Consider the following 24,509-nt stretch of genomic DNA (forward strand, 5'->3'; position numbering starts at 1 on the left):
ATGTACCTGTAACTGTAAAGGTGAATAACAGCTTCTTACATGCATCTTTCCACTGTTAAAGAAAACAAAACGACGCCCAATGTCTGAAAAATTCACCTGGTAACATCTGGAACTACACATTTGTTTCTTGCTTTGTTTTCTTTTGCTTTTATTCCCACTCAGGCTTTAAGATTTGTGAGCTATGTGGCATGTTATTTTCTTTCAAAGGCCTCCTGTAGATTTGCCCCATATTTTTTTTGCTCAGGCGTTTGCTGTATATCTTTCACTGTGAATTTTTGTATTTTTCAAACCATTTCTTCCACCAACATTAACATTTTCAGTGCTCTGCCCGGAGCACAATCCATACACTTCTTTACTTTTGTCACATTTGAAATCTATTTTCTCTACAAAACAATCCCATTTCTAAATTGAACTTTTATGTGGCAGATTCAGGTAAAGGGAAATATGTATAATTTCTCCCATGTAGGTCATGGTTATCCATATATTGCTTCACAGGAGACAGGTATTTTATGATCCTAACATCTGTAAAAAGTTGCTTTCCAAACCCAAAGCCAAATCTTTTCAAAAGTTGTTTATGTCCTCTGCTGGTCCTGCCAGCTGTTATTTCCTTTACTGCAGATAAAAAAGTGGCTAGTTGACAAACATTTTTCATAGCTTCTACTTTCTTTGCAGGGACTATATTTTATATTTTGAGTCTCTGTGAATTTGGGATTTTAAAACATGGCTAGAGAAGAACTGATACAAAAAGATTAAACCTTAGGATCTATTGTAAATATCCCCCAAAAAATGTGGCCTAAAGTTGCATTCATCATATCATTTGTGTGATCCTTAAGTTAAATAAAAATCTAAGAGATATCTGTGTGCAAATTGGGATCCAGATAAAATGCAGCCACAAAACCTTTAAATTATCTAACCATAATGGTTTTAGATGGCTAATTTTGTTGCCGTTTTATTTACATTGGGTTTCAAAGAAACCTGCGTGCGTAAAAGAACGTTGATATAATACAGCAGCGCGCTACTAATAATGGATGCATTTGTTTACGGATCAGTTTTAAAGTTATTCATAGCCAACAGTATTGTCACAAAAAAGAAAAAAAAAAAGCACAACTGACGGCAACCTCTGTAGAGAAGCTGGTTTGATCAGACCAGGAGTGATGGGATTATGATATGATGTGCTTCACTGATACAGATTTGTTTTATAATTTCATATTTATACATTTCAGCCATTGTTTTTGTCCATATTTATAATCCATGGTATCATCAGAATTAACATGCAAACTTCACATCAATGATATTAAAGTTGGGTAAAATGTGACATGAGCATTCAGACTGCAGGCGCCTTGAAAACAATCACATATGCATCAGATTTAGTACCACACTATGGAAGTGGCTCAATTTGCATTTTTTGGGGGGTAAAAAGATCAGAATTGGGCCATTCGGACAGCCAAGAAAAAGTCAGATATGGGTCACACATGGGGAAAAAAACAAAAACAAAACATTTAGACTGCTGTGTGAACATAGCCTTTCTTGCTCTTTGCGTCGTGGCACACTGGTGCCATCTGTAGGGCATCATTGACTCATAGTCATTTAATCACCCACTCATAAATAAAATCACTCAGTCACCTCAGAGTTTAAACTGTAAAAGCACCCTGGCATTACTTTCCTTTTCCGTGACTTGTCCTGATTACACGCTTTAAAGAAGTTATTAACAGGATGTGCTCTGACCTGCTCGCCAACAACTAATTCAGGATGAGTTATGGCACCGATGCAAAATCGCCTTGAAATCTCAGGATTACAATTAGCGTGTTAGAGGACGCCTTACGAGTGAATTGTAGATTTGATGAGGAGGCCAACACAGATTCCATATGATTTAGATTTTTTTTTTTTGTTACATTATATCCCAGAGGTATTTATACTCCTTAAACTTTTAAGATATTGCCATTTTTCACACTTCAAATCATATTGGGGTCAGTGTGGTAAACCAACCCAAAGTAGCCTACAATTGTGAAGTAGAAAAAAAAAAATACATAGTTTTCAAACACTGTCTTGACTGCAAAACTTAAGCTTAACCGGAGAATCCCATGAGGCTCATGTTGATTATGGTGCCGTAAAAATCCTTGCAAAAAACCAGGATCCCATGATAATCATCTGGACTGATCTAAGAACTCTCATTTTGTTTTACTTGCAGCCTTTTACCTTTGCCCATTCTTTTTCTTTTGACAAGATTTAAATGAAGATTTATGCATACACATGACTTTGTAAATCTGACAGACTGAAAACATATGGATTTTTCTTATTTGCATGGAGTTTTAGTTGAAAATCAGCATAGATTTTTTTTTTTACTATTATGTGCCAAAACTTTCTTTCTGGATGACTTACATGGACTGTATCCATCTGCATGGCTCCATCATTTTCTTATGTGGAAAATTATTCCCAGAGGGACAGAAAAATTTGATTATCGGACTTCAAAGTGGCTTCATGAAAACTGGTGCCCAAAAGAAACTTGCAACTCAAGTTAAAAGTCAGGATTCCAAGTAACACAAATAGTGGGAGGGGCCCTCCCTCTAAAATTATATGGTGGTCTGTTCACTGTTTGCATATTCTACTCAATAATCAGCTGGTGAATGGTTTTGATATTGAATCTGTATCGTTAAATTTATTCAATTTCTTTTTTATCAGCATGGATGGAGAATTTGAGCTTCATGGCTGATGTACAAAGAACAAAATGCTTCAACATTCAGCATAACATTGACGGACATAACATGGATGGTTGATGAAAGCGCATTCTTTAACATCCATCTATTCTGATTAGACGGCTTCCAGATCACGTTCGGTCTGAATTCGGCCAAGAATGTCTGGTAAAAACATTAGCTGATAAGTGATTTCTGGCCTTCAGAGCTCTGACAGAGAAGTTATATTCCAGGATCATCGTAATTTATGAAAGAAAGCAGTAAAACTCACTAAATATTTGCCAATTAGGGAGAAAGATGTCTCTTATCTTGCCAACTTTATAGTTTGATAAATGTAACAGGAGACCTTGGGGATAGTTTAGGGAGAATTAAACTAACAGCCTAATTCTCAATGCCAGTATGCAGAATATTTTTGATTTTTCTTTGCAAATGTAATTTAAACAACCTGTATGTTGCACTGTATATTGAAATTAGCCACAGTGTATTCTCACAGTTGGTCGATCCAAATGTTTTAAGCTGTTTTATGTTACAGGTGATCAAGTTCTGATTTATTTATGTCATTTTGCACTGAGATGTGCTTCTGTTATATGGTGCACCTGCAGCTAACTTCAGATTACCTTCAGGCTGTACGCCTGCTGTGTACAAACTGAAAAGCTGTTCTCATGCCCCTGAGCATAAAATGATCCAATAATGTTCATCTGTTCAGTGCGTTAGCATCTTTCTTACCTCCCTTACTTCTTCTTTTTTCTCCTGTGCAGCATGATCTTTTTATGACTGATGGCAGTATCTGCACTAAGCCATTTTCTTAGTGCCTGCAGGGCATCAATTATGTGCACTTCTTCACAAAGTCAAATTTTTCACCTTAGTCGCTTCTCCACGCTTTTGCACTAAGTGCAGAATGTTGGGAGGTCACTTCAGCTGCATGTACTTATTGACAGTTTTAGAAAGTTTATTTTTTCATCTTTACATTATTTTTAATGGTAAAAAAAAAAAAAAGAATAAATAAAATAAAAATAAACCGTTGATGTGATTTCATGTTTATCTTTTATAGGTATTATATGTTGGACAACAAACCCAGGAATGCTTACGGGATGGTCTGCCATTCCTGCCAAAATGCCCCGAGCAACACAAAAGAATGTAAGATTTACCATCCTTTGCATTATATTCTCGATTTTTTGTCGTTTAAATTCTCTTGCTACCATTGTCTTCTGGTTGGAATTGTCTAGCTTAATGCACTAAATGCAACAGCTTAGCTGATATCACAAAACACAAATTTGGCTTCCTCTCATTTAGAAGCTACGCAGTGTGAAGCTTTTCTGCCACATGGAATGGAAATAAAACAGGACAGGTTAGGTGGAAGCAGATGCTGAAATGCCCGACTAAGTTTTGGGAAACAGAAACAGCCGGAGGTCGCAGGTTGTGCTGAGTTTTTCCAGACACTGGAGTCACTGCTCTACCATGTGGGCAAGTTTGACTTGCAGTAACAAGAGTGTACACACTACTTCCCTGCTGGTGCTGCTGTTTTTCTAGTTCCTCTTGAGTGTTTGACAGCTCATCGATAACATCACTGTCTCACTAATCATCCTGCATACCTCCACACTATCTGCACATGGATCTGTGTGTATGCGCATGAGTGCAAATCCAGCTCAATTGTTCTTACAGGTTTTTTAAAGAGTTGCACCAACTTGCTAAAGCTTCTAAAATGCATACTGGCATAATTGTCTTGATTTGTGGACACGTTTCGTATTTCCAATGCCATGTTGTGACATTTGTGTACTCACAAAAAATGCCTATTGATTCACTACAGTTTCACAACCCCTAATGCAGGGCATGTTGCATGTATAAACCTTTTAAAATTATATTTAATTCTGATATAATGTTCTACATAAAACATGCTTCAAACATGGAAATGATGTGGCTGAAAAACAAAAAAAAATCCCAAATACTTTTAATAATTTTATTTGTAAAGTATTTAGAAATGCAGTCATAATTATGTTCATCTTGTTTTTTCCAAGTAAATTCCTGGGAAAATACAATCAAATTTGTGTGGAATGACAAAATAAATAAAAACAATTTGAGGGGTTGCCTTGTTTCTCTGTGTTCTCTGTTTGTTGCCCAGATTTTTTTACTTAAATCCATTTGCCAAATTGAGCAAATTACATTTTCTCACTCATTTTTTTCTGATTGTTTTGGCAACAATATTTATGGACCTGCAGCTGCTCAAAATCCCCTTGCTGTGTAATTAAAGAATCCGGAAACAAACGTTATTCTTCTGTCATATTTAATGTGTGTGTTTTGAAAGACGTTAACCCCAAAAAGTGGTCTGGGCCTGTAGAGAAGGAAGAGGAATCAGCTACACAACAGCATTAGTACATAAGGTCTATACATAATATTTTAATTGCGTGCCATCTCCGCAGCTTACCGTTGAGTTCACCTGTTTACTTCCACACTGAAATCCTCTTAACAAGAAAACCAAGGTCGATTCCCCTAAAAGAAAAAGAAAAAAATTGTCTGAGGTCTGAGTTTTATTTGCTTTGGGTGATGGCAGGCTGACACTTGCCATGTAATCTGTAAATTACCCTGGCTCCTGCCTAGTGGTGCTTGTGTGATAATTAAAATTTCGGCGGGTATGAGAAAGACGGATGATTAGCATGTTTTTACTTGCCTTGATGCTACTCTTTGGCAGGTTGTGATAAAAAGCTGTAGGCCCTGCTAATTTTCTCCTTTCTCCCTGTATTTTCTATGGCCTTCAACGTCCAAATTTGTAGCTGAATACACACAGCCAATTCACCGTCAATACTCAGTCTTATTCTACAAAGTCAACTCTTGCTTTCTACTACAAGACAAATCTCATCTTTTCTGAAAAAACAAAACATACATAGTCATTTATTATAATGTTTCTATTTGAATTGTGTTTGTGCTTGTAGCTCATAAAAGTTAAATATTTTTATGCCTGATAATCTGTAATACAATGAATGGCAAGCACAAAGAAGTCAAGAATACTCCAGAAAATACCATCATTATGTTTTAAATGCCAGTTTAGGTCTTCAGCATAAAACAATATGTCCAACTAACACAAAGTAATAATAGCACAGTCTAATGCTTAAGCTTGAGTTCATAAAGTCAAGGTTTACCAGTGACTTTTCCAGTGACGAGTAGGAAGGTAGGAGAAATGCTGTCTGCAAGCAGCAGCTTGGGGACCTAACAAGCTGGCATCCTAATGGTGTATTATAAAGCCAATCTATAACAATGCCAGTAAAAAAAATAAACATAATTTGAAATACTAAAATACTTGCAACATTCAGGTAGATGTTGCAGTTCCTCCTCCTGTTCTGACCAACATTCCCAGCTAGCATTGAATGTTTGGAGCACGTCCGCTAAACGTTGTCTTGAACGTCCGCCGAACGTCCGGTGATTATGTCATCTCGTGTCACCAGAACACGTCGTATTTCAGGCTCGCACAGTGATTGTGCATATAATGAGTCTGTTTTATTTGTGGAGACAAAACTGCAATACATTAATGAAAGTTGCTGTCACAATGTGAAATCATAGAAACTTCTGTTGCACCACTCTATCACTCCATCTGCAGTTGCACTTTATCTACAATAACACATAGTTTGACCTTAAAATGTTTCTCTAAAGCAGAGGTTCCCAAACTGTGGGGCGCGCCCCCTAGGGGGGGCACCGTGTCATTGCAGGGGGGGCACGGGAAGCCGTCTGGATGAAAAAAAAACAAAACATGAACACTATATGCGCTGGGTTTTTACCTTAGAATGGCCAACTCTCTGTTATTCCAGTCAATTTGATACAGTAGAGGCTTCCACACTTCCCATATCTGTGTCCTCTGTCACTTTCATCAGCAGTTAAAACTGTTTAATCCGTTGTTAACATGTAACCTGTTTTTCCGAGCCCCCTTTAAACGCAACATGAGCGCTACGACGCTCGCGCTGGGTTTACACCTGTGAAGGAGACCTGCTGCTGCTGGGCGGAGCTACGTAGGTTTGTGTTAGAATCACGGCAGCAAACCAGCAAAACGCAAAGAACTTTTCACAGTTTTTCCCTCCAAACTAACCGACTGAGTTGAGTAAAGCTGTTGGATGCAGGTAATGTTAGCTAAAAGATGACTAGCTAATATCAACACAGAACCTTAAGCTTAACAAGTACCTTAGGCTACCGATGTTGGTGTCTATTTTCAGCTACGTACATTCATTTTGCCCCCAAAAAAGTCGATGCCCCCTCCCCCGTCACACGTGACGTTCAACCAGACAGCCATTTGTAATCCATAGGGGGGCGCAGAAAAAGTTTGGAAACCACTGGGGGCGCAGAAGAAAAAGTTTGGGAACCACTGGGGGCGCAGAAGAAAAAGTTTGGGAACCACTGCTCTAAAGTAATTCTACATGTGTGTTGGATGGAAAAGAAGTTTGCAGCTGGAGTAAAAATGTTCTTCTTATAATGTGGCTTATAAAAAACATATGATTAAAAAAAGGAAGCATTCCTTCCTTAAACTCAGACCTCAGACAATTTTTTTTTTTTTTTTAGGGACCTTGGTTTTCTTGTTAAGAGGATTTCATGATAAACATGAGAACATTTATCATGTTTGGATAAAGTTATTTCATTTATCTGTGTGATCACTGGGTATATTATATTTTTAGGAATGTGAGGCCACCATATTCATATTGAAAAAAAAAATTATAATTTAGAGACAGGCTTCAAGATGGGGTTGTGATGTAACTTTTGTATATGAAAGTGACTTATTTGTTTTGAAGATTGTGATTTGTTTTACATTTAATGTCAAGATTTTTTGGTATTCTTGCTCCAAATGATATGTTGCCTTTAAGTGTTTCTTTTTTTTAGCCCTACACTTGAGTGCTACTTAGATTCTTTCAGGTTGTTTTGATTGGCATACCTGTATTGCCTGGCAGACTTAGCATTTTGCAGTTCTTTTTCAGCCCAGGAGAACATGATTAAGAGATTTAACCACAAAGTCCTAACAGAATTTCAGTTCAGACTCATGTCCTCATTCAAAAAAGTGTAAACACATACCCCGAGTAGATGCCTTCAACCACATGGCGCTGGTGTGTATACATTTGTATGTGTGTGTGCGGTTACACGAAGCCCTGAAAGTATGGGAAGTGGTGAGGCACATGCCAAGAGGCCAACAGTATATCAACTTGGTGAAATGAAAGACTTATTAAAAGGCGTGATTTATAAGCTGCTGGGAGTTTACGGCTCTATTAGGAAAGAGGCAGGAGCTGAGCTGATGAAAACTCCAGAAGGGCAACAATAAGGGAGGACTGGGAGCAATATATTGACAGATGGAGTAGTGAGGTCTGCATTTTATCCACACTGCCCAATAAAAAAGTTTGTGTTCTGCAACGGGAGATGTATCACAATGAAAAATCAACTTTAACTGCTTCCAGTGCCAATGATTTGCTTCTGTGAAGTGTTATTGGTTGTGAAATAATGTCAGGCAGCGGTATTTAGAGAAAAAAAAAAAGCCAATTAAATGCAGTGCCAAAGCTAACATACCATCGTTAGGGAATTCTGGCATGTGAACTCGGGAACATTGTGGGTTAAATATCTTTCTTATATTAATGTCACTGTCAGATCTATTGCCTGTGTCTGTAAAAACAACATGTTTTCAACTAAACTGGTTTTAGTAAAGACTTAAGCCAGAGCCTATTGATGAAACAGAATCTCAAGAGCAAGCAAATATTTTTATTTTTTTACTTTTCTAGAACCTGTAGCTGAACATACTAATACCTCCATGTCATATAAGCTTGAAAATGCATTTAAAACAAAGGTTGGGACTTTTTCTCTTAGTTACTTTCTTCATCCCCTTTGTTCTTGTTGTGGCAGTCATTCATTTTGTTCTAGCGGTTTATATTTCTGAGTTTACTTGTTGAGCCAACTTTATCATTAATACTTCTCACAACCTTGCAGCATCAGTCAGTGTTTGCTAAACCCATATGCAGAAAGTTGTCCGCTTTGCAATCATTGGAAACCCTGGCAAAGTTGTGCGAAAAGATTAGCAGCATGTTGCATAAGGAAATCAGGGTTATTAAAATATCAGAAAAAATATCTGAATCTGGGAGAAATTACATTGTAATAGATGTAATTAGTTAGGATTTTTAGGTGCTTGATATGTAAATTCTGAAAAATGAAGGTTGTCCAGTAAGATTCAATATTGGAAGCAACATTACATATAACTCCCTAATCCTACTTTAGAATGAACAACATTGGAAAACAAATTCTGCTTATTAACACAACCTGAAAATGTATTGGTGACCAGGACAGCAAGGCACCAACAAATTATGTGGTGACTGAATCAATTGGCAGAGAAATTAGTTTATCAGAGTAGTGAATTATGAAAACTACAGCTTATCCACATAAACTATTGCAACATTCAGGACTGATTTTGAGCACACTATACGCAGAAGTACCAAGAGTCTGGATAAAACTACCCCAACAGACGAGGTTAGTATACCTTAATCTTTCTGTTGAAAATTATATGACAAGAGAAAACTTATGCTGAGGTATGTAGTATAATCAGCTTGGAAGAACAAACGATAAAGAAGCAGAGTAAAGTCAGCAAGTTACAAGTTCTCCGAAACTTCCTTTATGTAGGATTTAAAAGTGTAGCAAATGAGATCAGTGTTTGTAAATTTCATTTCCAATTCTGACTGCAGTTTATATACACCATTATGAACATATTTTGTTAACGTCATTCCAAACAGGCTTCATAAATGCCAGCTGTTGGCACTGAAACATTGTGTATTGTGTCTCAATGCAGTCGCAAATGTTCGTAAACACAGCTGCAAATTGAAGGCATAACTTGAAGGTGGGTGTGCTCTGACCCATGATTTCTGGCCACCAAGAGGCCTGAGGCCCTCTTCCCACAACCTTCTCTCAGTTCACATTCTTCATGATCCCCGATCTGGCCATGAAGACATTTCTGCCACTAATGCATTTGTCTGATTGTCAGTGAAATTATACACAATCTTCTGAAGTGCATTGCAGAGAAAGGGGGATTAAGGTCAAAGAGGAACTTAGAGAAATAGAGAATTGCCCTAGGATTTGACTGCAGGGACGTTTATTTTATTTTCACAAGTACACAATTGTTTTCTTAAAAAGAAATGAATCTTTGTTGAAGCTCTGATTATAATGTGAAGGGTTTTGTTAATGGATAGCTTCAATATAGTGTGTTTTCATTGCAGATGTAGTAGCAATGAAAGCATGTGAAATTAGACACTGGCTTTGGCTCTTCCCCTTTCTGCCACACATATAAATGCAGGTATATAATAATAGAAAGCTTGCCTGAGGTAGTCTAACTCTAAAGGATTGGGTATACCTTAGTGCCACAAATGTCTCGAGATAATCCTTATGCCAACAATGTCCCTTTGAAGTTTATATCTTTGCCTGAGGCACATAACATTCACTGTAGTTATATTTTAAAATCTACCTGCATTCAACGGTTGGTAGCATAAGAAGAGTCTGCAGTTCTTTTTTTTTCCACTACAAAGTTGCTAAACACTGCAACGGGGTTCACATTACTGCAGATGAGGTCACAATCTGTCTAGCTCCTTACTATCAGCGTGACGCATTCAAAAGAACAGTCATGTGGTAATTGGAAGGCGTCCATTCTCCACATGTCAATGTGTCCTGGGACAAGACAACTTAACCCAAATTGCCAAACAATGTCTAACTGAATAGGTTTAGTTTATGAATCTATTAATGTTTTGAGTGGGGGCTATATAATTTAACATATTACCGTCAGTCACGAGGAAGACGCCAAGAGTCTGGGACTCCTCCATTTGAGACAGAAACTGACCCTGTGCTTAGAAAGTGCAGTACAGCTTTTCCCATGTCAGAACCATATCCAGGTTGAGCTACAATCGGCTACAAACTGCTGTACTGCACTCTAGAGGTGATGCCTTGAAGAGGCCAAAGGAACCACATCAACTTCAAATATCAAGTTATAACCTGAGGTTTAAAAAAAACAGACACCCTCCTCTTCATGACTATACAAAAAGATCTTGTCCCTGAAAACAGAGTCACAGGTAGGGTGCAGGGCCACCGGAGTCCAATCCACACTGGGTAACCAGTTCAACTTTGTAATGAGAATTGCACTATCAAATCAATCCAGGCACCCCAATTCCACACAGCAGCCCAGCAAAATGCTTAGAAGAAAAAAAAGAAAAGAAAAAAGCCCAGTTTTCAACACCCTGGTGTATACTTTCTGAGAAGCTATGAAGTGTGATCCCTTGATAGTTGGAACCACTTTCCTGCCCCCTTTCTTATAAATTGGGACCACTGTTATCCATTACACAGGTGTAGTCCCAGCCTTCTCGGCAGCCAAATGGCTCCTGAAATATTTCAAATACTTCATAAACGGTCAAATACCAGGGAATGTAACATGAATCTGTGTGGACATGTGTTTTACAGGCATGCAAATCAGCAAACCCAAAGAAAAACCACCAATTAACCCTGGGAGCACTACAGTCTTCCCTCACCGAATTAAAGGTAAGCACAAGCTCACTTTGACAAAATCTTTCTCCATTTGTTTGTTTTCCAATCAGTCTATGTTTTCGTTGTTTCATTTCATTTATATGTATTTTGCATTGCTCCCTTCTTCATGACTGCCTTCTTTAGAATCACCTGGACAGGGTCATTTAGCCACAGCGCTTATTATCGCCATGTCAACCATTTTCATCATGGCTATCGCCATCGTTCTCATCATCATGTTTTATATCCTGAAGGCCAAGCCGGGTGGCCATGGTGAGTTAAGCGCAGAAACAGATTTGCACAGTTTAACATCTAAGGCTTTTGTGTTTTATGCCGTTTGCTCTCCCTCTCGTCTCCCTCTCTGTGTGCAGCATGTTGCTCTGGCCAGGTTGTGAAAGCTGTGGAGGCTCAAACCATCAAACAGGATGACAAGAAAGATGTCCCTGGTGAGACAGGCTACACAAACATCCCCATGAATGAATGGCAGACTGTGTTTTTACTCTTGTTTTTCTTTTGCCTTGATCGGAAGTCTTCAGTTGTAAAAAAAAAAAAAAAGAAAAAAAAAGAAAAAGCTTGTCTACATGAAAACTTCTATTGTGGTTATAAACCTCATCCTGGCTTTTATTATCCTTTGCCATACTTACATGAAAAAAAGAGTAATCCTATTATATACAAGTGTTCATGATTTTAACCTTTTCCACATTTTTGCCCACAATTTTGTACTCATTACAACATCATTAAGTCTGACCTGATCTGCTTTCATGTGTTTTCTAGAAGTACCTTTCATTGATTTGACTGACAGAATCGTCATTTGGATTTGATCTTTCATTGTTTTTAATATGAGCACATGTTAATTTGGCCTTGTTCACTCATGTAGGCATCTTCACTAATGACATTTTATAAGTTTAACCTTTATTGGTCCATTTAGTGCATATACAAAGCCTATTATTTTTCATATATTAGAAAAAAATCTAAAGGGCAATCCACCCATCAAACACTTTCCAATGTTAGTTAACATAATTTATATAATTAAAAATTATGTTAACTAGCATTGGAAACTGTAAAATTTTACAGTTTGTTAAATTTGAGACAAAATCAAATGTCTAAAAGTCTAAATTTAAAAATTATTAAAATTCAATTTAACTTTAAAAGAATGTAAAAAATAGAATTTTTTTTTAGACTTTAAAAGATCTCAATGCTATGTGCAGCTATAATATATTCACGTCTTTTTGTCATTTTACAACCAGTGTGTTTTGCCCATATGAACATGTGATCTCTTACTTGTGAGTATCTAAGTTATTTTTGTGAGCCTTGATAGGAAAAAGAAAAAACTCAGTTCATCTTTTAATATTAAATAACTGGTTGACAAGTGAAAAGTCCCCATTTGTGGATAAAACAAGAAAAAAAGACAAGCGACAAATTTGGCGTTGATTTCCGGAAAGACCACCCATGAAATCTTTTCCTTTTAATTTTGACGTCAAGGGATAACAGAAGAGAGTAATGACATAAAAAAGATGATATATTCTGTTCAAGTTTACTACCCATTTCATTTATTGAAATCCAGCAGATCACATACATCAGAAACAATTTTTGTAGTTTAAAATGCTGCACCTTCAAAATAATGAAAACTGATGTGATTTAAAGACATCAGTCAGTTGAATTTAAAATATAGAAACAAGCAGAAACAAGACAAACTGTAATTAATATCATAAATCTGTTTACAAACTAATAGCTGTCTTCTTTCAATGAAACAAAAGGTTTTACTGAGCTGATGTACTCATGAATAATTTAGTATCTGAAAACATATTAACAAAGGCCTCTGTGTTAAGCAGCTCCATTTTCTAGCACCTTCGAGATTGGCAGTGCTGCTGTTGCTAAACTAGTAAACGAAGAATCTAAACTGAGAGTCTTGCTTCAGTACAAAGACATACTTAACTAAGTTTGGATTTTACACTGTTACTGAGTTAATGCTGTTATATCAGCCTCATTGGTAACTGCCGGACAGTAAGCCTGATGAACAAGCACACAGTTAATGACTGATCAAATCATTCAGGTAGAATTAAGCAGCAAAATAAAGCATTATTGAACACTACATCCACTAACTAAACTCCTTGACCCATGTAGTTTAAAATGCTGCATGAACTTTAGTCATTTTAATGGCTAAAGTTAAATAGCCTCCAAAATTCTTTTTCATTGTGTTTTTATTGGTGTTTTCTCTCACAATGTTTGCAAATGCCTGTGTGGGAATTGCACTTTTCCTTATGCATGCGTGTGTGCGTGTGTGCTGCATCCTGACAAACATGATGAGTGTATCGTGATGGAATGTGAAGTTTCCAAAGCTAAAGCCATATGTTGCTTTAGGCGCCATTTCTCCTCACAATGATGCTCTGTTCAATTTCACTCGCAGACTGACTGACTAACCACTTACATGTGGTGTGAAGGAAAACACACACACAGACACGCATGCTAATTAATGTAGCTGCAAACTTAACGTAACTCAAAAATGGAAGGGAAAAAGTAATGCGATGTTGTGGGTCGTTTCTTAGCTTTGTTTTTGATGGCTAGATGTTTGTATTATTTGCAAGCATTGCTCCAAATAGCTATCTGTGTGTGTGTGTGTGTGTGTGTGTGTGTGTGTGTGTGTGTGTGTGTGTGTGTGTGTGAATGCACTTTGGCGTGTGTAAGTGGGAGCATAGCCCATTGCTGGGAGCTCTACCGGAGCTAGCTGTCATTCACGTAGACACTGACATAATCAGGCTTTGAGATGAAAGACACAGACGCTTTAACTCAAACTACACACACACACACTAACACACGCATACCCTTTACTCCTTCTCATATCCATTCATTGGGCTGTCTGCCCCCATCAGTAGCCATTATGTCAGTGCAATTTATCATAATACTCACCTTAATCGTTTTATACATTGATCCTGCTGATGTGTAAAAATGGTTTAGCCTGAGGAATGAATTCTGTTTCATCTTTTAACTCATCCTAATATTTAGTAGAAGTTTAATATGATGGGTGTGTTTCATTCAAAATAGTGCTACTTTTTGTTCACTAAAGTTCTTTTGTTTCTTTTTCTGCTCACAGATAATGTGGTGATTTTCTCTGAGAAAGATGAATATGACAAATTGAAAGCAGGTCCTCAGAAGACGGTGAAAAGGTGAGGAAAACGTCCGACGTGCTACCATGCAGAGATTATGCCTCAGTGGTCATGTGAAATAAAAAAAACCTGAAATCTACCAAATTAATCAAGCTTTTAACATCTTATTGGGTCAAACACACAATCAGGTACCTACTGACGGAGGATATGTTCAGATTATTATTATACCGTTGAAACCACATACTTTGATACTGTGTATAAAAAGACATATAGGTAACTTTTTTGCTGTGATATACAAAAGAACTATAAACCTTTTTTTTTCTTTTCCATAGCATGTCAACCAACAATCATGCTACAAAGTTTTTCTATTCTGATTTTTAAAGTTCTTACATTTTTAAATACAGGTTATAGCAAATTAAACCTAAGTGCGTTTTCTGATCCTGCACATTCTAACTTAATGAGTATATCTGGATACAAAGACTCAGCACAACATAATTTATTCCAATCTGCCCATAATTAAACTGCCACAAAACCAGCCTTTGCAGTAGTTGTGTTCTTGCCCTCTGGGCATCTCTTCTTGTGTCTGCGAGTACGTACAGTATGTGTAAAATAATATGACCTGAGTTTTTTTTTTTTTTTTTTTTAAATTAAGTAATAAAGCAGACAGGCCCAATTATGTGGCTTTAGTGCAGGCTGTGAGGTAAGGCAGCACATTTGAGCCCTGAAGCATAAGAAATGCTGAGAAAAGGCGTTAGTTGTCACGGTGCACAGTGGTATTTATTCCAATCTTTACATAAAACCACCGTCAGGGGAAAGCAGGTCTTCCCAGACAACAAAAGGGTGAAGGTTTTCTCTCCTTCCTCTCTGCATACCCCTCAAACCTCACGAGAGGACAATCATGCTTTAACGGCACTGGCGAGTGCACAGAGAGAAGTGTTGAAACGTGAAGACTTTTTATGTCTGTATACCAATCTGTTTAATTACTCAAATGCTTTTTGAATGTATGCTTTCATTTGTTGTCTTTTAATAGTAATGGAAGAACAGCGAATTAAAGAGATGATACACACAGATACTCTACATCCATGCACATGGAACACACACACACACACACACACACATTAGCATCAACAGCAGTCAACAACACATTGAAGCTGGATGCCAGAGGATGTGCTAACTCACTGCATTAGTTGCCAGAAAGGGTGTTAGATATCTGGGAAACAATGGCATCTTGTGTGTAGGTGTGTGTTTGGGAAGAAAGAGCATAGGACATGAAAACAATAGCATTCAGTGTGCATCTCTGTCAACAAGGTGCTTTTGCAAGAAAATCCAGAGGAGATGGGAAGAGAGAGGATCGTTGATAAAATTATATGTGTTGTAAAAGGCAGCGTTGTTTCAAGAACTGCTTAAAAACATCAGGAGATGTGGAAACAAGATAGCAACTTCCTGTGATTTACAGACATGTCGTAAAGGTTAGAGATGCACCGATACCCAGGCTGTTTTCTGACTGTTCAATTTTATAAATCTCATGCTTGCTAGTGTTGATTCCAGTTAATTTTAACAACTTTAAATACTATAAACAACTACAAAGAATCAGGCACCAGGCTTCAATCAGTACAAAAACACTGATGTGCTTTTCTTGTGACATTATTTTCAATAAGAGTAATAGACTGATTTATTATAAACTTGATTTCATAGTTAAAGTTAAAGTCAGTGATATCTATTTTATTCACGTTAACCGTGGTCTTTAGTTCAGTTTAAATTTCTAACTTGGATTTTTTTTTTAAGCAAAAACAATGATTTTGTCTTTTTAACATTGATTTTGGTGCCAGTTCTGACTAAATGTTTACTTTTGTACACCTTTTCTCTAAAAATATAAAAGTTCACAAAATCAATACACTCAAAACTTTATTTTTAATAAAGATTCATTCAAAATAAATAGCAGCTGGAATAAAAAGCAATTTCAGAGAGAAAAAACTGATTTATTGTCAACAGATGGTAAATCATTTATTCATTTATTATGACTAAGAGACCCCACTAGGCAGCCCTTCTGTCATGATCAGTCATTATTTGTATTAGCATAGATGATATCATACCTTGAGTAAGAGTGCAGTCATTGTTAAACAGCTTTGTGGTTGGACAGACTTTCATTACTATTTCAAACAAAGATAAAATGATAAATTATTTTAATCTGTCTTTAGCATCTTATAGTAGCAATATGAGCTCAATTAGACTAATCGGTACAGTTAGCATTAATAACTGTAAACAGCCGTTTCAAAGGGTTGATGGAAATGGCAAAATTCATAAAAACTTCCTCAACATCCTTCACTTTTTGTTGACGACTTGTCAAATGTTTGCTTATATACATATATAACTGAAATATTAATAAATATAAGTATATCAAGTGTTATTTTGTTTGTGTATGCAGTGAAAATGATGCATCATCTGAGAATGAGCAGTTGTTGAGCCGCAGCATCGACAGCGACGAGGAGCCGCCGTCTGACAAGCAGGGATCTGTCGAGAGCGCGTCCCCCAACCCCAACTTGTGCCTCGTGGACCTGGGCAACAAGCCCGACCTCTCTCTGCTCTCTTTGGGACTCCTGGACCGCGGCCGCACATCCAATGGTGCCCCCATAGTTGCCAGCCACACCATTAACATCCAGAGTCCCAACCACATCAACAGTGTCAACCACATTGCCTCCAGCAACCACATCAGCAGCATGAACGGGATCAACAACAATAAAACCCCAGGGGTAGGAAGACAAAGCTTTTTAAGGACTGTACTGAAGTCAGAATATGATTATGAACAGATTTATAACTTAGGATCCTTTTATAATCTCATAAAGATGTATTTTTTTTCTTCAATACCACACAGATGCTACAGAGTCGAAGGAAAAAGATACTAGAACTGTATGCGAGAACCTGCAATGTTACTGAGGGTAAGTCAATCAGAAGAGAAACTTTCTGCCAAGCCTTGTAATTGATGTTTTCATTGTTTTACAAGAATGAACAATGCATCATCTGAGAATGATGACCACTTTGGTGTTTTTTCCTCATATTTTGTCAGGTAACAATTACAAAATGTTATGTTTTTTATTGAGATTTTATGTGATGGACTAACACAAAGTTTTGCATAATGAAACTCTCAAGTGTGACGTGCCTTTGAATTCATACTCCCTGAATTATATTCTGTAGTACTGCCTTTGGTTAAAAACAAAGCTGTCTTTTAAAGAGGCAGTGTTATGTAAAAATTGACATTTTTTTGGGGGGGAAATCCTTTAATCTCCTTTTTGGAGCTGCAGTTTCCACGCCTCACAGAGGAGCCTTCCCCTGCGAATCCCCCATTAAGCTCCTTCAGCAGTTAACAAACACCTGGTGGATCTACGCATCTGCTGAGCTCATTATACAAGCTGCTTGTCAGTGAAATTAAATGCTTCATAAAGGGACAGAGACCCATTTTTTCAAGTTGTTAAATTACAAAAACAAATTTCTTTTAAGTCATTTTCGTTTATTTAGCATTTTATGATAACTGAAGTTGACGTAGTAACTTGATTGTGTTATAAAATACCACTTTGTACCTGAAAAATACATAATGCTGCCCCTTCAAAGTCTTTTGGTGGGGCAGTGTGTGGGGTAACGTGGTTGGCCCATACGCAGAAGGAATTAGCTGACCTTACATGAGGTCATTGCTGCTTGTCTTCTATTCTTACTCTGCCTGACCTTTAGCCTTTGTGAGTAAAGGCTAAAAGTGCATGGTACCCGTTTAAAAATTTTATACATCTCCGATATATATATATATATATGCATTAAGGTTTGGATCTTGACTTAGCAATTCTTATGCAATATCCAATGTACTAAAATACATTAAATTGGTTTAATGTGACAAACCACTTTTTTATTTTACGTTTGTTACTGTTTAACATGATAATCTGACATTTTATCTTTAAATCCGTGTCCTCTCCTCAGGCCTAAGCCCTACAGAGCTTCCCTTCGACTGCCTGGAGAAGGCCAGCCGCATGCTGAGTTCCTCCTACAGCAGCGAGGCGGCTGTGGTGAAGACATGGAGGCACCTGGCAGAGAGTTTCGGCCTGAAGCGTGATGAGATCGGCGGCATGAGCGACGGCCTACAGCTCTTTGAAAGAGTGAGCACGGCCGGCTACAGCATCCCCGACCTCCTCACACGGCTGGTGCAGATCGAGAGGCTGGACGCTGTAGAGTCACTGTGCGTGGATGTGCTGGGAACCAGCGAGGTGGTGGCAGTGGCTGGACGACAGAGTATCAACAGCTTCCACAGCCAGTTGGTGTGTCCGTCCCAGTGCACTTCTCCCTCCCAGCGCTGTGCCAGTGTCTGAATATTCAGGAGGTCTTTAAGTACACATTTATGCAGGGACAGCGTTTGCCCTGACAAGTAGGACATTACATACATGTGTACAAAATTACCCCATCACATGAAGAATGCCAGTGGGCGTCTTGTCCACATTTCTTTATATTTTAAGAAGCTAAACTCCAAATACCAAAAAAAAAAAAAAAAAAAAAAAGATTGCTTTTCTATGTTTTTGCTGCAAAGTGTGAGAGGGAAAAAAAGATGTTTGTTGTTTTTTTTTTAAGTTGTTAAATCTCCAATTTCACTTTGGTTCTGCTCTGCAAGAATGTAATCATCTAATTTGCTTTCTGATTTTTAATCATCATGTTGTGTTCCACAAAATAACTGCATTGCATGATACTCAAATACCCAGAAATCCTTTGCGCTGGACGCAATTTGACATTTCCATTTTTAAAAGTTAAGGACAGGTGCATCTCTCTAAATTAGTATATCAACAAAAAGGTAATTTATTTCAGTAAGTAAATTCAAAGAAGTGAATACAGTGTAAACTTGTACACTGCATAAATTAATTACACTCAAAGAAATGTGTTCAAAGCATTAAATTCAGGAGGTTTTAATAAGAAATGATCAGTCTTCTGAAAGTGTATCCATGGTATATGTAGTCAGTATTAGGTCAGGGCTCCTTTTGCTTGAATTTCTGATTCAATGCAGCAGAACATAGAGGTGCTAATACTCTTGAAGAACAGTCTGTTTCTTTTGCAATGACTGATCATCAAATTTCAACTTTGTCATAGGATTTCAAGGACTTTAAACCATAATCATCAAAATTAACACAAACTTGAAATATATTTCTAATAAATCTATACGGTACATGGGTTTTAGTTTGCTAAAATTAAAAGCACTTGGAATTGCCTTGTTGCTGAAAATGTGCTATATAAACAAAGTTACCTTACCTAAAATGCATCAACATTTTGATGATTTACAAGTTTGTTAAGATGCACCTACTGTTTTTTTTTTTATTTTATTTACCCCTGGTTCTCCACTAGCCACTGATGTGTTTTTCTGACGGTCTTTCATTCATTAGAGGACGTCGCAACAATAATATTGATATTTGGAACTGGCCATAGTCTTTGCTAAAAGCTTTTGAATTTGTGCACAGACCTTGTGCTTCATCTGGCAATTCATGTAGCTAGATGTAGCTTTTGTCCATGTAAAGAAAGCGACCCAGTTTGACCGCAGACTTAGTTCCAATTCATAACTGCTCCATTGATCATGCTGCCATCACACAAAGAGAGTAGCAAACATGGCTTTCCTTCTTCCTATCACTGGGACCAGATGGAAATGCTAAAACATCACTCAGCTCAACTTTTGCTTGATAAATTTGCTTTGGGCATCTGTTGACGCCAAGGTGTCTGTTGCTGAATTTTACATGCAACAAAAACCAAAAAAAAAAAAAAAAAGCAGAAACCACCAACAGTGCAATTAGATATTTTCAGCTTTAAGACCTTGCAAGGACTTTGGGATGATGTTTACGTTAAAACAATTGTGGATTTATCCACTGATTAACATACAATACGTCTGGTAAGCGTGGAGGCGCTGATGACACGCAGATGTAGCGGATGGAAAAGTTCAACCGACCTCCTCATAAAAAAGGAAAGAAAACCTCAAAACACACGGACACATTTTTAGGTGGAGAGTTTAACGTTTAAGTGTCCTGGATGAACACAGCATTCTGCCTGGGACCACATGTCTACAATCCTAACACATTCACACACTCTCCTACTACACCTACTTCCTCCACAGTGACCCTGGCTGTGACCCTCTCCCCCCATTCCCCCTAACTGCCTGTTAGTCTACTTATAGCCCAATCTTGCGGTCTAGCATTGCCGCCATCCCTAATTATTTGGCGTGTGGCTCACCATGCCCCTAATAAGCTGATGTGTTGTGGTTTACAGAGCGGGTGCAAAGTGCCTATGACTTCCAGCACCTAATTAAGCATTTAGGGCCACTTAACTGTTTAACACCCAAGAGAGCAGCTATAAAATCCCTGCAAAGCAATGCCAGGACAGCTGAGTGGCCTCACTGGCCCCCAGGGTTGCTGCATTCAGAGGTAGAGGTAGCGTTACATTTGTCCATGCCTGTCTCCTCTCATTCAGCTTTAGTGTCTGGCCCAGTCATGCTCAGACAGGATTTTAGCTCCCCTCGCCCCTATGGGACCAATAGACTAAACAAGAACAATATGCAATTGTGTGAATTCTGAGAAGCAGCTGAAGCTAGTTAGGTGTTATATGAACGTTCCAGAAACTGCACTTCTGATAAGCATCAGACCAGACGTTAGTGCTCGTTCTAAAACTTACCAGCCCACCATTAAGGAAGCTGCCGATCATGAATACTAATTTATTCAGTAGTTTTGTGTCAAAATTCAAGCAAACGGTTCCAAAGTCCAGGCAGTGCCAAATGTTGCTTTGATCTCAGTTTGTTGAAATGGAAGTGATCTTAATCTGATCCCTGTTGTTGCCTGCATAATGCCCCTTTTACTGCTATGCACAGAGGTTTTCTTTTTCTGCATCTCTATCTTCCATTACAATCTGGGGCTGGACTCCTGTACGTATTACTGCACATGGACATCGACGATATAGGTTTTTGTCTCTGATCTAAAGCTCCAGTTGAAATATTCTGCTCCATCAGGACAGCATTTTGGTTTTATCTCTTAATGTTTTGCACATATTTGTGAAAAACATTGCCTACTAGAGCTTATTCTCATAAATTGTGCCTGACATATTTTATGCTGATATATTATACAGAAGCCATTCCTGAATATCTTACCTCAGTAGCACTTAAAGCATAGTACAATGTGTAGAAAAACACAAAATTGTCACAGAACCAAATTGTAACTGTGTATATATAAGTTATTATTGTATATAATGTATACCTTATTAAAGATGTATGGTGGAATGTGTATTGTTTCAATTTGATTCATTTTTATTTATACTGCGCCATCAGTTGCTGCTCCCAGGGAGGATCCACGGCTAAACACAGAAGCAATGAATCAGGGGTGTTTTCTGTGTGAAATAAAAATGAAGAATACGGAGTTAGACAGCAAGCTCCATCTAAGATTGTTTTTTTGGAAGTGTTTTCGGTTTGTCGAGGAAAAAGAGCAAAGCACAATGGTATTAAATCAGAAATATTTTCTATCTGAAAGAAAAAACAGAGAACAGAATACTCTGAGTAATACAAAAATATGACGCAAGGTTAATGGCAGGAAAAGCTCCAACGACGACTCTTCCAAGAACAAGACTAAACACAGACAGAATAAGCCTAGTGTAAATTGTTATGTAAAAGAAAAACCAGAGCATACACCTGGTTACTGGAAGCAATAGTTCAATTAATGGATTTAAGTAAATATCCTCACATAAAACAGCGCATTGAGCAAGGTGTGATTTCTATGTCACTGAAAATCAACAATATCTTTCTATGAGAAAGAGAAACAGAGAACACTGTTCACTTCAACAGGGAACACTTCAATGTCTTTGTCCAGGAAAGAGGCACAGCTAAACACAGAATCACTAGTTCATGATTACTTTCACTTAAAGAAAAACATAAAACAATGCAAAAAGAACTGTGATTAAATAAAGTTCATTATGAAACTACTATTGCTACCTGTGTTAAAAAAGGATCAATTTGTATCCTGTAGTTTTTGACTGCACTTGATTTGAGGTGGTTAGTGAACACAAATGTTTATACTCTAAGTACTCTTTTTCTTGACTTGGTTTGCTTGGTTTCTTGCTAAATTCACTTGCATGTCAGCAATTAACATCACACAAATCTAATAAGCAAGTGATTGGATACAACCAAATCATAAATATGTTCATGATGTAATTAAACGGCAGCACATGCACAGTATAAGAAGGACAAGCCTTTATAGTATCTCCAGATGGTAAATTCAGGCTTTCATCACTGACATTTGACCACCATTACTGCTGGCACAGATAGTACTAATGGCTAGATAATCTCTACTCTATCAAACATTTAATTAAAGGGTATTAAATGTGACATTTTAATCATTATAGTTTGCTAGATTGAAGATGACTTCATAGGAAAAATGGTACACAGCAAGATCAGAAGACTACAATTTATTTTACCCATTATATTTTCCCGTCAAACACACTTTGATCTCTTTTGCTAACTTGCTACTACATGACATGAAACCAAACCACTTTTTTTTATTTCACTGTCTTACTTGTACAAAGTTTCCATTACAGATAAAAAATGAAAAGTAGTTTTATGACCTAGTGTTTCGATGTAAAGGGAAAAAAAAGATAATTCCGCAGATTTTGTTCTGATTCTGGAAGAATCTTTCTGATTTTGTGAGGTATTCCTCTACACTCACTAATCTTTTTACTAATGGTTCCTCCAGTGGCAGATGTCACCTTTGACAGATCCTAGTCATTCAGCTTTCACACTCCGCAGGGTGTGTGCTATAATCGTGCCAGAATTTCCAAAGCATTATCTAAACAATGAAGAGTGTGAGCAGTGGCTGGGGATAATAAAGTTACTTCAGAAAGCTCTTTGTGCTAAAGAAAACATTTGCCAATGCTGGGAGGCATCAAATCAGCATTGATGATCATCAAATTTCAAACACTAAAGATTGCCCACAAGAAATTCTTCTCCCTTGAACTGTTTTGTCAGTCCTGGCAAGCACGCTCGCAAAGCACACACGTCTTCAGGGTCCGCTTTTTGCTTCATGAGAATCTGGCAAGGTGCTCTTTTATACAATTAGGATAAAGTTACGTTTTATTTGGGGCAAGGAGCGTCTCAACCTGGAAAAGAAAAAAAGCAACTCCCAGGCTGCAACACATATCCACACAGCCTTTCCTGTCAGCCCAGAAAAGGCTGATTTTATGTGGTGCCTGGAAACTTTAATCAGATTTTTGTCTATGTGGTGAGACAACAATTAAGTCAAATCAAGTTTATTGAACAGTTTCAGCAACAAGGCAGTTGTGCTTGACATCATAAAACACCAATTATGAAATAAGTAATAAACATTATATTTTGTCAAGTACCACCATCACAAACATCAATGATCAATATTGGTCTTACTTCTGATCAAAGGCAACTCTAAACAGGTGGGTTTTTAGTCTAGATTTAAAAGAACTCAGAGTTTCAGCTGTTCTGCAGGTTTCTGGAAGATTGCTTTTTGTGGTGCATAGAAGCTGAGTTCTGCTTCTCTATGTTTGGTTCTGTGGACCTGAGAAGAGTGGAAGATTCAAGGTTCATATGTTTCATATAGGTTCATAAAGGTTATTTATATATGTTGGTGCTAAGCTGTTCAGTGATTGATAAACTAGCAAAATTATTTTAAAGTCTGTTCTGTGAGCCAGGGTAAAGACTTTAGTGTTGGGTTGATGTGCTCTATCCTTCTGGTTTTAATGAGAATGCGTTTTGGAACAACTGCAGCTGTCTGACTCTTTTGGCAGACCTTCAAAGATGCTATTGTAGTAATCACTGCAACCAAAGACAAACGCTTGGATGAGTTTCTCTAGATCTTGCTTGAACAGTAGTCCTTTAATACTGGAAATGTTCTTCGGGTGGTAAACTCTACGAGTCTCTGAAGGTTCAGGTCTGAGTTGATCACAACACCCAGATTTCGGACCTGATTGCTACTTTCTGGCTGTTGTTTCTTTCAGTTATGTGAGATTGCTAGGTACTTTCATAGTTATTAGGTCAAGGAACATATTTGATAATAGCTTTCCCCAAATCATATTATTTTTTTGCATTTACTTTATGTGCTTGTCTGACTAAAGACCAATGCACTTGTCAGTTGTATACTGAGGAATAACACTACTTTGTGTTGGGCTGTTACATAAAAACAAAAGACATTAAGGTATT

The 24,509-nt window shown here is 37.6% G+C and overlaps 1 protein-coding gene across 1 annotated transcript in view; it reads left to right on the plus strand.

The window, feature by feature from the left end:
- Window positions 1–21,579, plus strand: part of edar (ectodysplasin A receptor) — a 48,623-nt gene extending 27,044 nt beyond the window's left edge. Inside the window, exons 5-12 of the mRNA XM_088001858.1 lie at window positions 3,742–3,827; window positions 11,136–11,213; window positions 11,343–11,468; window positions 11,567–11,641; window positions 14,287–14,359; window positions 16,725–17,049; window positions 17,172–17,235; window positions 18,263–21,579. Coding sequence (XP_087857984.1) covers window positions 3,742–3,827; window positions 11,136–11,213; window positions 11,343–11,468; window positions 11,567–11,641; window positions 14,287–14,359; window positions 16,725–17,049; window positions 17,172–17,235; window positions 18,263–18,648 — 1,213 coding nt within the window. The 3' untranslated portion in view covers window positions 18,649–21,579. The remainder of the gene's footprint in view (window positions 1–3,741; window positions 3,828–11,135; window positions 11,214–11,342; window positions 11,469–11,566; window positions 11,642–14,286; window positions 14,360–16,724; window positions 17,050–17,171; window positions 17,236–18,262) is intronic.
- The last annotated feature ends 2,930 nt before the right edge of the window (window positions 21,580–24,509 follow it).

The sequence above is a fragment of the Poecilia mexicana genome, unplaced genomic scaffold (assembly GCF_051168715.1).
Source record: "Poecilia mexicana isolate PSO_F unplaced genomic scaffold, ASM5116871v1 scaffold_2, whole genome shotgun sequence".
In the NCBI taxonomy this organism is placed as follows: Eukaryota; Metazoa; Chordata; class Actinopteri; order Cyprinodontiformes; family Poeciliidae; genus Poecilia; species Poecilia mexicana.